Source organism: Mauremys mutica, chromosome 5 (genome assembly GCF_020497125.1).
Source record: "Mauremys mutica isolate MM-2020 ecotype Southern chromosome 5, ASM2049712v1, whole genome shotgun sequence".
Taxonomy (NCBI): domain Eukaryota; kingdom Metazoa; phylum Chordata; order Testudines; family Geoemydidae; genus Mauremys; species Mauremys mutica.
In genome coordinates, this window is record NC_059076.1 from 62,917,488 (window position 1) to 62,932,051 (window position 14,564).

The 14,564-nt window shown below is 38.2% G+C and overlaps 1 protein-coding gene across 5 annotated transcripts in view; it reads right to left on the reverse strand.

Annotated features, from left to right (window-relative positions):
- FBXW7 (F-box and WD repeat domain containing 7) overlaps positions 1 to 14,564 on the reverse strand; it is a 278,082-nt gene that overhangs the window by 131,071 nt on the left and 132,447 nt on the right. For 4 of the 5 annotated variants that reach the window (XM_045018642.1, XM_045018646.1, XM_045018644.1 and 1 more), the window contains one exon: positions 4,075 to 4,632. In XM_045018642.1, the coding sequence (XP_044874577.1) occupies positions 4,075 to 4,563 (489 nt within the window). In that variant the 5' untranslated portion in view covers positions 4,564 to 4,632. Of the gene's footprint in view, positions 1 to 649; positions 761 to 4,074; positions 4,633 to 14,564 lie in introns of all 5 variants that reach the window. The other variant, XR_006579736.1, reaches the window with a different exon arrangement.

The following is a 14,564-nucleotide window of genomic DNA, read 5'->3' on the forward strand; positions in this document are numbered from 1 at the left end:
CTGTGATGGTGTTTTCTCAGGAGTGGGAACAGACAGAGAAACTACATGTCTTGCTCACTGGACCTGCCTTGGGGGCTGTTTGTAGAGACTCACATTTCCCCCAACACCTCCTACCTTTGGCATAAGGGAGTTTATTTTCTGTTTTCCCTCATGGAGATGTGAGACAATATTTGGTAGAATTAGGCTGACTGGTCTCAGCTGTCTGAACAGTCAATTATTTTTCACAACATAGATCACATTAAGTGAGTGTATGAAGAACCAATTTCCCTCCCATTCACAATCATATAGACCACCTCCTTTACTCACTGCAATTTCACAACATCCCTGTGAAACTACAGCAATTGCTTATATGGAAGAATAATATTAGGAGCAAGCATAACTAGACATTAGTTGGCAAGCATAACTAGGATACATTATATCTTTACGTGGGAATCTTGAGGTAGCTTCCCTTAATGTCACAGGATCCCGCAAGACAAGAATCAAAACAAAACAAAATAAAACAAAAAAATCAGGTTAGAGACTTCACTCAGCAGTTTAAGTTAAAAGAAAGGGGACAGAAATTAAAAGGATTTAAAAATGAGGTATGACAGTTAACATGAGCTGAACAATACTGGTATTAGTATATTGGTAGTAGTATATTGGGTGCTACCTGTTATCTTTGTAGAAAGAAAAACATTGCACATGTTGCCTACACTGCTACAGAAGACAGGACCAACCTAGTAGTTGTTCTGGATTAGTGGATGTATGCTCCTGAGATTAGCTGTAATAAAGTGCATTCATAATCAAACAGATGCCATAATTAGTATCATGAAATATAAGTGTTACTTTACATGTTTTCTGATATACGTACGAAGGAAAGAGTTCTACAATAGTCTTAAGACTTAAAAAAAAAAAAAAAAAAGTTCCCTGGGGCCAGCAATTAGTGGTAGTTAGTAGAGAACGACCAGACATACTTTTATGTGAGCTTCTGGACAAAGGAGGTAATGAATCTTTTAAATGCTGGAACATTAACAGAAATTCACTGCTGTATTACCAATGGCACAATGAGAAAGCTTACCACTCCAGTAGAGATTTAAAAAAAAAATAAAAATCCCATTACTGCAAAACCAAAACCGAATATACTTTTTAAGTTTCACCTAAAAACAGAAATAAACTTATGGCTGATTCTTAGACAGTATGCAGCAGATTCCACACACTATTTCTACTGAAGGTGGTGGTACAAAACAAGTTAAATTAATGTACAGATCCAAATAAGGGGCTAGGTAATCTGACCTGAAGCAGTAAGTAATCAGATCCTAATGAGCCCAGAAAAGCATATGTGAAGACGTAAAAATATATCATTTTAACTTTTTGAGACTATTTGGATGAAAAAGTCATCTGACTTGAATGGTATTCTTTTCGCATGATAAAAATAAAAAAATAAAAAATATACCCCATTTGATTTCAATTTACAATAGTCAGAGCTGGAAATCACACTTATTAGTGTTAATAAGAGTCCACAAATACTGTGCTTGTCTCAAAAATGCTATTACATATAAACATGTCAATTTTTTTTAGTATTCGGTAACCCTGCTTCAGATAGTAATTGTTCACGCTCCATCATCAACTGAGTGTGATGCAACATTTTACTTTTTGCAGGATTTCTGCAGTGTTTCTTTGCACAGAAGATGTTTGTATTTTTAATCTTAGATGATTTAAAAACAGATTAGTCAAAATGAATTTTTCTTGTTGTGCTGTTCTAGTCTTAGTAATGGAATCAAAATGAAAAGTGGCTATCAGACAATACAGAAAAAATCCTAACTATCCTAAATATACATGCTTTCCAAACACCAGAATCTTATTTACATCAAATGTGCCTTGTTTAAAACATAATAAAAATTGTATTAATTATGAAAAAAATGAAAAAGAGGCAAAAGTAAAGACCGTTAACCACTATCTCTTGCTCTGTGTGCATGCATATATATTGAGTATTGTTGTTTACATAGTTGTATTACAAATTCTGAACTTACTGATCCAGCAAGTTTAAATGTTTTTCGGGTGGAGGGATACTGTATGTTCAGCACAGAGTTCAAAATGCTTGAGTATAGGTGGTTATGTCATTCCTCATCACACTACGCTGGTTGAGAAAAAAGCATCACAGCAGAAGAATTAGTGGTTGTAAGACTAACAGAGCCAAGAAAATCTGACAAAACTTGGCAATGATATGCCAGTGTTTCCATTACATCTTTTTAAATGGAATTTCTTCAGAGATATATGATTCAACATTTAGGACAGCTAACAATGTACATGTAAAATTCCATTATTTCCTTTAAAAAAAAAAAAAACCTAGAAAGATCCTTATAACAACTTTTGAAATCAAGCATCTCAATCAACACAATAGATAAAAACTTAAACATATGGGAGATTTAGATTCTAACTACCAATACCTGAAACGTACTACTGCACATTTGGAAAACCAATGGTGTCTGTATGTCTGTACAAGTGTAGTTGCACAGATTCTGGTACAGTATTTCTATCAATATGCTTGTACTGATGCATTTGACATTAAAATAGGGCCATCACCTTGAAATTAAGTAGTGGATTTTGAGGAGACATTGACAAATTGATATTTTCAAGATAATAAACAATGTTTAAAATTCAGTTTTCTGACAATGTACCCTTTAAATAACACATATAATTATTTTATTTTATTTATTTATTGAGGGAGTAAAAGGAGTTGATGTTTAGAAGAATCTGTTGGGCAGACCCAGGAGCAACACCATTCATGATTATGGCCATTCTCCTCCAATCTCTTTCTCTATCCACATTACTATTTGTGGCTGTTTTACGTTTACTTTTGCTGCTGTTAAGATTAGTAAACTCCCTTTTGAAAAGCCTGGGAAATGACTTGCACCACCACCAAACAGTGAAACTGATAACACAAACAACTTTTAAAAGCAAAGATTATCATCTTTTAAAGCTTTTTCAGTCTTTCAATAATCTGAGGGCTAGTCTATACAGGGATTTAGTCCACAGCAAAGCTGGGTGTGAATCTCCAATGCATCAACCTGCTGTGCACTAAGCAGCCATGTGGATCCTGTTCCTGAGCGCACTCTGATCTACTGCTATTTGACCTTCATCCTAAGGAAATTTTAGTGCATGGCAATAAAGTCCATGCAGCCACTTAGTGTATGGCAGGTTGATGAACTGTAAATTCACACCCAGGCTTGCTGCACACTAAGTCTCATGTACAGAAAAGCCCATAGAGGCTACTTGTAAATTCAACATTTTCAGACAGAAGAATGATTTTTTTTAAAATCGACAATGACCCTTTAAATTATTAAATGTGATTTCTTTATTCTTCACAAACCCCACAGCGCCATATGATGACTTTGTACTTGAACTATTATTTTTTCACCTATACTTAGCCAAGGATGTCACTTGAAGCTATCTAGGATGAGGAGTTGAACATTCTCCCATTTCCTGTCTCTACTTCAAAGTGCATATGTCCAATCCCTTAGAACGATGCCTTTTGATAAAAGAAGCTCTCATGCTTCCTTTGAGATGGAAAATGTCACAAATGGTTCCTGAGTGCATTTTCGGGAGATTGTAGGCTTATGATATGAAAGAAGTTAAGAATGCCATTCTATCAAATACATAAAGCTTTGTTTCTGAAGGATAGTTAAGTGATGGAACAGATTATCAAGGATGGTTGTGGAATCATCATCACTGGAAGTTTTGAAGAACAAATTAGACAAGCCTTTCCGGGATAGTCTAGGTATACTTAATCCTGCCTCAGCATGGGGGATGGACTAGATGACCTCTTGAGGTCCCTTCCAGACTTCTATTTCTATCAGTCTATGAACAGCTTTATTTATTTATATCAAATGTGTGTAAAGAGTTTGATTATTAATAGGTGAGACTTAGTATATTATGTTAAGAATCAATGTATTCCCAAAAGTGTATTGTTCTAGCAGATAACATACTCAAATCAGTAAAAGATTTCAGAGTAAATTAGATGTGCAATTTATTTTCTAATCCTGAGTAACCAACATCTTAAGTACAAAATAGAAAAAATTAAATTAAGTTGCTCACCTTTGTCTTTATGTAGAATTGAGATGACTGGTGTATGGGCAAATCCATGATACTATTTGAATTTGTGACACTATTACTGTTAGGGTGTTCATCTTCTCTGCTGCTGTCATCAGACTGATCAAAATCATCACTCTCCTGGTCCATTTCCTCCTCTTCTTCCACCTCCTCCTCTTGTTCAGCACCATGTTCTTCCTCCTCCTCCTCGTGGTTACCAGTGGATTCTTCATCCACTACAATAAGCCTATTGTTGTTTTCTTCTAACTGTTCTTGCTGGGATTCAATTCTGTCACCAAGTCCAGACTCTGCTCCACCTATTTCCCCATTCCTTGCAATGTGCTCCTCCTCTTGTTGTCGTAACTGCTGCTGCTGCTCCTCCTCTACAACTCGATTCATCTGCTCCTCATCTACTTGGCTTGAGGAAGCATTACCTCGAAGAGACGCTCCAGTTCGTCGCCTCTTGCTGCCCACAGACAGCAGTTCCTGATTCATTTCCAAAAGCCAGCTTGCTACTTCTTGGACCTTGGCTAGACTATCTGATGATGCAAATGCTTTCACATTCTAAGGAGACAAAGAAAATTTGGAGAATGATTAAAAAATGTTTAATTTTATTAAATCATTCTTTTATTTATTATATAATTGGCTTATTTCTGACATTTTAAAATTCCAACTAGAATTAGCAACAGATAACTTATATGTGAACAAAAAAACCTGTCAGTAGCACAGTAAAACAACATTCTAAAAAGACAACAACTGTACACCAGGAAAAAGATCAGTTGGGTTGTTAAATATGACATTGCAGGCAGCATCATAATATTGGTAGCAAGGCAAAGAAGTGTTTTTGCTGACATTAAAAAAAATTCAGCCTCAGGCAAACACTTGGAAAGGAAAATTTTAGACCAAGACAGTCAAGTTTGGCACAGTTGCAAGCAACCAAAACCAGGGTCTTATAATGGGAAGTGTTTGGCAACCTTAACCATAGGTCTTATCATTTGAGCTACCTATAAACTACATAGCTATCTCATCTAAGACACATTTTCCACATCTAAAGTCACTCATGGAGCTTTTTTACAACACCCATTAATGATCTCACTACAACATACAACAGTAACACCATTTTCCTACCCATATTCTGTATCACCCTGTTTATACATCCAATAATCATATTAACCCTTTTAGTGACACCACAATGGGAACTCATGTTCCACTGGTTATCTAGTATTATCCCATAGTCACTGCTTTCCAAGACACTACTATGTAGTCTTTGTTTTTCTTATGTATGACCTTGTATTTTGCCGTAGTTCCCACACACAAAAAGAGCAGCTGGATTGTCCAGTATACAAAGCCATCCAGATCATTCTATAACATACATTACTATTTACCACTCTGACCCTTGTGTAATCAGCAAACTATATCAGCAATGGGTTTATATTTTTTCCCTTGAAAACTGATTTTAAAAATTGAACAATGTTGGGCAGGGAACAGATCCTGGCAGGATCCCACTAAAAACATGCACACTTGTGACGTACTCCATTAACACTGCAATATTATTATTTATATTATGCTAGTAACAATAGAACCAGGTTGAGGAGGATAGAGTACTGGTTCTGAGCTTTGGCTTGGAAGAGGTAAAGACATTGGCAAGAGCAATTTCAGTGGAGTGCCAGGGGCACGAGCCAGATTGTACAGAGTCTAGGATGAAGAAGAACTCCCACATTGACTGTACACAGCATGTTTAATGAGCTTAGAGATTAAAAGAAAAAGAGAAATGAGTGGTAGTTGGAGAGAGAAAGTTTTTTTTTTTTTGCTGTCTTTTTTCTTTATTTTTTAAGATAGGAGAGACCATGTTTGGATTGTGAAGGAAAGAGACAGGGGAGAGTGAGAAGTTGGGAAGAGTAATGTGGAGATGAGAGTACACAAAAGGGAGATCAGGTCACTGTGAAAAGAGGAGATAAAGGAGGAGAGTAGATGAGAAACTCCAGTCTCTATGACAGGAGAGATGGAGAAAGTGGTAGAAGAGGAAAAAGAAGGCAAATCAAGGGGAGACAAAAGATCACATCATACTTTGTCAAATTTCTCTTAGAATAAGTCAGCAAGATCTTGTGCAGAAAGGGAAGTGGAGGCAGAAGAAGGGGAGAATTTGAGAAGTGAATCACAGGTGACAAATAGGCGGCTGGGACCGAGGACATGGGATTCAATTAAGATGGAGAAGCAGAGTTGTTTAGCTAGGATGATAGCAGAACAGAAATAGGAGAGAACCAATCTGTAGTGGAGGAAGTCAGTCTGATCAGAGGATTTCTGCTAGATATGCTACACAGCACAAGAGTAGGAATAGAGGAATCAGATTTTGGGAGTGACCCAGGGTTGGGGGTTAGCAGAGCTGTACCTTCTAATGGGAGAGAGTGGCAAAAAAGTCAAGAGCGAAGGAGAGTAAAGAACTGAATCAACAATTGTATCAATGGAAGTAAGGACAAAGAGGAGAGAGCTGAGAGCAGATAAGAAGTCTGCAACACTGATGGACTAGAAGTCATAGAAATGCAGAGTCAGAGGGCTGAGAGACAATGCTGAAAAAGACATGGGGGAACTCAGCAACAGAGAGATCAGAGAGAGAGATGGGTGCTCGGTGAAGACCAAGTCAAGTGAATGGCCCTTTTGGCAAGTGAGAGTTGCAGGACAAATGAAGAGTTGAGCAAGAGGAAACATGCAGCTAAGGGGTCAGGGATGGATCATCATTATGGAAGCTGAAGTCACAGAGGATGAGAGTCGGAGACCGTAAGGAGAGGAGGGCTGATGGGGAGGATCTGGGTGGATGGTAGATGACAACAACATGGAGGGGAAGAGGAGAGAAAAGTCTGAGGTAGTGCGGTTCAAAAGAAGAAAGCGTGGTAAGGGGAAGAAGAATCAAGTGATGAAGAAATCCACCACATCCTTAGGTATTTACAGATAATTTGGTGTTTAAAGTACAATAGACATACAAGTAAGATGACAAGGTGTTTGCAAAAGAGTTTATTTGTTCAGAAATTGTGGGTATTTGAATTGGCAGGGGCTTCAGGTACCTCAGTTAACATACAACTGTATTTCTGTTTAAGCCAGGATGCGTGCTTTGTTTGTTATGGTGCTACACAGTTAGACAGAATGTTTCCCGGCACCACTCAAAAAATGACACTCTAAACCAGGGGTTGGCAACCTTTCGGAAGTGGTGTGCTGAGTCTTCGTTTAGTCACTCTAATTTAAGGTTTCGCGTGCCAGTAATACATTTTAACGTTTTTAGAAGGTCTCTTTCTATAAGTCTATAATATATAACTAAACTATTGTTGTATGTAAAGTAAATAAGGTTTTAAAAATGTTTAAGAAGCTTCATTTAAAATTAAATTAAAATGCAGAGCCCCCCCAGACCCGTGGCCAGGACCCGGGCAGTGTGAGTGCCACTGAAAATCAGCTCATGTGCCGCCTTTGGTACGTGTACCATAGATTGCCTACCCCTGCTCTAAACTCAAGAAATAGATTTAAAAAATAATCAACATTTGTTAGGAATGCATTTGGTATGAACACATTTAAAAGCCTTATTTCAGGGATGAACGGTCAACTGATGACTACTAAACTATGTATTACAGCGACCTACACAATGAATGAGAAGCCACACATTCATCAGAAATGTCTTTCCTAATAGAAGGTATTAATTTGTAATTAACCATATCCTTTTGCCTCTTAGCTATTGCTAGTGTCATAGATTTTAAGGCTAGAGAGCACCATTATGATCACCTAGTCTGACATCCACAACAGAAGACCAAGAATCTCACCCAAAAGTGCTTTGTAACCAATGCCAGGTTTCAACTCTTTTCCACTATAAGGAGATAGATGCCATAGTAAGTGAGGTGGGAGACATACATGCAATTACACAACTCAGGGCAATTTGCGTGGCAAGACTGTGTCCCACTAACAGAATTTCAAGTGAAATGTTCTACTAGAGGCAGACAACTGATTTTTCAGCAATCCAAGAGCTGCAGAAAGACACAGTTTAGTAAGAATGCTTCAGAATACTGTTAAGTCCCTGAACTCTCACTGGGTGGTGAGAATGCAGTTAATTTTAATACGGTAAATAACAATGAATTGTAATTGTGTTATTAATTAAAAAATTGGTATACTATCAGTACTTTACACTATAATCTGTATTATGTACCTATCTGAACTCCACACAAAATGGTTTAAGAAATATTTTCTCTGAAATCTAGACTTTGTTTTGTTTTTTTAAAGAAATGATGCAAAACAGGGATAATATGCTAGTATAACATTTTCATAAGGCACAGGTATTTAATTGAATATTCTGAATTGTGTAAAACAAATCTCTATACAACTACATTATATAGCAAATACTTTGTATGTTTGCAATTTTTTAAATTATGCTTAGAACTATGAAGTTCTTAAAGTTTTGACTACCACCAGATCTTTCTGTATTATATGGAAACAATAAAAATAATAATACTAATAATGTAGTATAATTAAAACTATATTCAAAAGGAAATCTGTTAACTAAATTCTCATCTCACTCCACTAGAGGGAGATTCCTTCTGGGCATCAAATCACAGACAGTTACTACTGGAGCCACTTAAAGCAGATTATAATCAAGTTTTAACCATACATTATCTATGAATAAATACAGAATGTTACTTTCCTCTTAATTCCTTATTTCTCTGTCCCTATAATTTTACCAGATGTATAGATTAAAAACCTAAACAATGCATATCACATTCTAAAATCAAAACTGATAGCTATGTTTCACACCAAAATCAATAAAAGGAACTGATTTATTTGTAATTTGCATTTTCTTAAATTTGTGGATTAATTCAAGACAACACATTTTGTCAAAATGATATGTTCACTCTAAATCTGCTCTTCTTTCTACTGTTTATTATATCCAACAGCATCTAAAAAAAATATTTTTAATTGTTTGCAAATCGAAAAGTTTTCAGACACAAAAAAGGAATACCAAATTCCTTCCAGCCAAAGCTGTCCTGAAGACTATCCCCTCCCTTCAAGGAGGATCCCAGATTCTGAGAACACTCCAGAGAACAAGTAGTAACAGTTACCCAGGGAGACAGATGGGAGGGGGGTTGAGGATGAAAGAATGAGCATCTCCTTCGCCATCCCCAACAGTAGCCCTCCTTATACTACCTCAGTCCTTCCTCCTCTCTGTGCACTGAACTTGACCCTGTCAAGAACAGTACAGAGGTCCTGGAAAGAAGTGAGAAAGATGCTGTTTCTGAGCTGGCATGGCCCCTTCTACATGGCAAGGTGGGCTGACTTAAATCAAAACAATTTTAATCACTGATTTTAATCATGATTTAAAATCAGCAAGGTGGAAACTTTGATTTTAATAATTAATTTTAATCTTGTTTTGCACTTGTATTTTTTAGTTATTTTCTTAAAAAAAGATTGATTTTCACTGGTTGGTAATCATTAAATCATGTTGATTTGCAACTAAATATAGCCTTTGCACTAAATGTGGTGCTTCATTTTGCTAACCAAGTAGATATAACTTAGATAATATTTTTACCTCAAGGTCCCAGAGACGCAGACAAGGTTTTCATCTTGAGGCCAAAAGACCAAAAACATCAAGACACTTGATCACGGCCTTGGATAGGCCAAGAGACTACTTACACTTGATCTTAGCTCACAGAGCCGTATTACATCTAAACATATTTATTTAAGCAATGATCTCTCTCAAAATATCGTTTCAAAATTCTAAATTTTTTTACATTTTTATGATGTTAGAAAATGGGTGAATGATGTATTTCTTATTTACTAGATTTTTTTTATTTGTGCTTTGTGTCAAGCTCTGAGTGGCCGTTCAAAATGAACCAACACACTTTTTTTTTTAATTAGTTAAATAAAACCTTAAAATGTGGTGGATACATAAGAAAAAAAGTATACCAAAAAACAAATTTTTTTTTCATTTAAAACTGACTGGTTTATTAAATAAGGAAGTATTATCTGTAGTTAGTGAATTGAGCATACTATTTCTGTTCCCCATATCCTTCCGATTTTAAAACCAGTAGATCCCATCCTCTCACACCTAGTCTTTAGAAGAGGAAAACAAGCTCAAATTGGAAGAGGAAAACAAGCTTTCCTGCTTTTTCAACTCTCAACTGGTTTCTTAACTTTGCATACACTAGTCATTGAACTGAACTAGTTGAATAAACTGAAATGAAGAAAATATTTTCTCTGCACCTGCAGAAGAAGCTACTTCTAACAAAAGCTGTTTTAGCACTTCAACAAACTTCATTATTAGGTGCTTAGCCAGTGCGCCTTCTACCACTTCAGTAGTTTGACTTTCTTTCAAACTTCAGCAGCAAACATGTACTGCTTAATTTTTTGTATTTAAAATATTTTAATATATTATAGTTTGTTTAGACCTTAGCATAAATTGTCATAATTTCAAATTAAATTTTAAAGTTTTTAAAAAAAATAAGCTTCTACACCTCTACCCCATTATAACGCCACCCAATATAACACAAATTCAGATATAACGCAGTAAAGCAGAGCTCCGGGAGGGGATGGGGCTGTGCACTCCGGCAGATCAAATCAAGTTCGATATAACGCGGTTTCACCTATAACACGGTAAGATATTTTGGCTTCCAAGGACAGCGTTATATCGAGGTAGAGGTGTATTTAATTTAAATAAAAATCCAGTTTAAATACAAAACATGTAGTTTACATTTTAAAAATCCATTTTTTAAAACTCATCAATTTTTAGCCCCCTCCCCCCGTTACATGGTATTCATGTGAAAAAGCAAGATCTATGCACAAATCTCAGGGATACAATCTGGCCAGATCTTACATTTAACGTTTAGATTCAGCCCCTCAAAAGGCTGATCTCCCACCACTGATTGAGCCTCACGTGGAAACCTGGAACTTTGAAGCCAGGATTCCCTTCTCACAACTACTAATGTGACCACAATATTAGAAATACTGTCAACAGCATCCAGTGCCACTTGGTGATGTTCTTGCTTTTAAATGCCCTTCTGCAAACCACTCACAGTTTTCCTGTGGTAGCTTATCAAGAAAAAATGGAAAATGTATTATAGTAACAGGCCAGTAGTGTTTGGTGATTTGAAACTCTAAAATGAAGATGTACTGAAAGTAAAGTTTCTTACCTTATTGTAACTGGAGTTCTTCAAGATGTGTGGTCCCTATCCATATTCCATTGTGGATACACATGTGCACCACAGGTGTGAGCCCACAGAATTCTTACAAACAGCGTCCACTGGTCCATACCAGTTCTCGTTGTGCTCCCCACTGAGGGCATAAGGGGTGAGGAGGATTGACAGCTTCTCCAGTTCCTTCTTTTCCACAAATGAATCTCATGATCCAAATCAGAGGGAGGAAAGATAATGAAATATGGATAAGGACCACCTATCTCGAAGATCTTCAGTTACAACAAATACGTAATTTTCATTTCTTCTTTGAGTGCTGATCCTATGTGTATTCTACTGGCGGCGATTAGTAAGCAGTAGTCAGAAAGGAGGAAGGGGGAACGAGGATGCAGGTGGAATAGCTGCTTGTAGAACCACTGTTCCAAAGGATAAGTCACTGAAGGAGTTCTGGACCCAAGGCATAATATGCTGTGAATGTGTGACTGGAACTTCATATAGCTGCCTTGCAAATATCAATCAGGTATACCTTCTGAAGTGATGATACTAAAACTGCTTGTGTCCTCAGAGTGAGCCTGTATCTCACGTGGGGAAACTGTGCTAACTGATAGAGTGGGATACAGTCAGTCCTAAATTAAGACTCTAGTGAAGGCTTGGTTTTTTTACTGATGGAAAGATTCTGATCAGGCACTCAAAAACCTGGCTGTTACCAGGTGGATAAAGATTAAGTAACCATCCAATGCGGGGTGACATGCACTAATTGCCACCAGATTAACCCATAGTGAGCTAAGGGAAAGGCCGGCTGTCCTGAGGATAAGAAGATAGTCCAAAATAGCAGAAATATACACCATCTCTGGAGATTATATGGTTTTGCTGCGCGCAGATAGAAAAATGCATCCACTTGGCTACATAGCATCTTCTGGCAGAGTCTTTCCCACTATTATTAAGGATGCATACAGCTTCAGAGCAGTAGCATTTTAGGCTTGATGTCCATTCTAATACTGATCTCCAATGAGATGAAGAGCATCAGGGTTTGGATGTGTGACCCTGCCATTTTTATGGGTCAAGAGATCTGGAAAGGTCTGAACGTTGATAGTGGATGGGATGGCATCTGTAGGAGGCTTGGAAATCAAAACTGTCTGGGTCATCTAGGGGCAATGAGGATGACTTGTGCCCTGGCTAGAATTTTCCATAGAAATGGATAGCAGTGGGATGGGACAGAAGGCATAACTGACATAATCTGTCCCAAGGCAAGAAGAGATCACTAACCCTGGAGTACTATCTTTTGGCTCCTCTGGAGCAGTATACTTTGCTGAAAGGCAAACAGGTCCCAAGTCAGGGCTCTTCACTGAGTGAAGATGTTGTTAAACTACTGAATCATGTAACTCCCACTTGTGACTGGTGGCAAAATGCCTGCTGAGGTGGTCAACAAGTGAACTGTGGGTGCCTGAGAGGGTGGCAACAGGGTGATGTGATTCTGTATGCACCAGTTCCATAAACTGACAGCTTCTATATACACATGGTGGGGGGGCGACCATGCTCCTCCCTGCTAATTTAGATAGAAATGGTGGTTAGGTTGTCTGACATTATCAGAACATGCTGGGACTGTCTGAATGGTAGAAAATGCTTTGCAAGCCTCTCGTACTACTCTCAGTTCCAGAAGACTGATGTGCATTCTGACTTCCTGAGGTGTCCAAGTACCTTGTGCTGTGTGATTGTCCAGACTATCAGGGAGGCCTCTGTAATTATCTTGTCAGATGTGGGAAACAGAATGGGAACTCCCACACACACATGTCCACGGTCACTCCATCATGCCAGAGAGGCCTTCATCTTGGAGTTAGTTGCCACTACGCTATTCATGCTGTGCTTCTTCAGTGTATGTACTGTTCGAAGCCAAGCCTTCAGGCAAAGGTGGAGTCAGGCAAATGGCATTACATAAGTACATGATGCCATATGGCCCAGGAGAGCAAGGCGCACCCAAACTGATGTTTGAGGGTTGCGGGTAACCAGTTCTTTGAGAACACACATTGTGCGAAATCTGTCCATGAGGAGGTAGGCCTGTCTTGACTGAATCCAACGTTACTCTGATAAATTTCACAGACTGTGTCAGAGTCAAGGTAGACTCTCATGTTTACACAGATTCCCAAGGATGCTAAAAGATGGAACAGTGACATGGTTGATGTCAAGACTGCCAGGCAAAATGTGCTGGTCAGAAGCCAGTTATCTCCATATGAGAAAATGGAGAAGATGTCTGAGCTGAGCTGCTACTACTAGAAACACTTTTCTGAAGACTTAGGGAGTTGTACCTAACCCTAACGGGAGCAACCTGTATTGCTAGTGATGGAGGCCCATCACAAACCTGAGGAATCCTCTATGAGAGTGATGAATGTTCACATGAAAGTATGCATCTTTCATATTGAGAGCCATGAACACGTCTCTTTTTCTAGGGATGGTAATATCAATCCCAATATAACCATGCAGAATTTCAGTTTGCAAATAAAAATGTTGAGTTACTACAGGTCAAGAATGTGTATCCAGACTCCGTTGTTCTTGGGGGGGAAATATTTTAAATAGAACCCTTTTCTCCCAATATTGAGAGGGTACCTGCTGTATTGCTCCTTAGGGGAGAACAGATTGTACTGCCTGAAAAGGAATTCCCTCATGAGAGTGGTCCCTGAAAAGGCACGGACAAGGAGGCTTTGGGAGAGAACGGTGAAGAAACTTGATGGTATGGCTGGAATGGATGATAATATCAGATGAGTGACATATATCACCTCCCAGTTTTGGGAAAATTTTCACTAGATGGCCTCAAATAAATCTCATAAATTGGGTAGGGATGCCATCGATATTCATTCACAGCTCTCTAGTATCATGTCAAATGTGTTTCTTGGTTGGAGGGTGAGGTCAGGTAGTCGCAGCTGGAGCGGGAGGCACCAGATATCTTTCATCTCTGCATTCTTTGTCGTTTGCAAGGTGGCTCGTAGGAGTGTTGTTTATAAAAGGTTTGAGCTAAGAGCTTTGGTTTGTAAGTTTGTTTATATTTCCTCTTTGTGGCAGGTGTATAAATATCCAGGAACAGAAGGGTTGCCCTAGATACTTTCAATATGTGCAGAAACTTGTCCATTTTTCATGAATGGAATTGCAAATGCAAAGCCTTCTGAAGACACCCGACATGACAAGCTTTGCATTAGATACCACACAATCATATTATAAGGATGGACATGATGGTGCTGGGTGTTCCCCCGAGGTACAGAACATCACACTTGCAGGGGCAAAACCACAGGTTTTGAAGCATGAAATCCTGGGCATAATCCAAGTTCCACACTGGGAGACTGGTAAGGT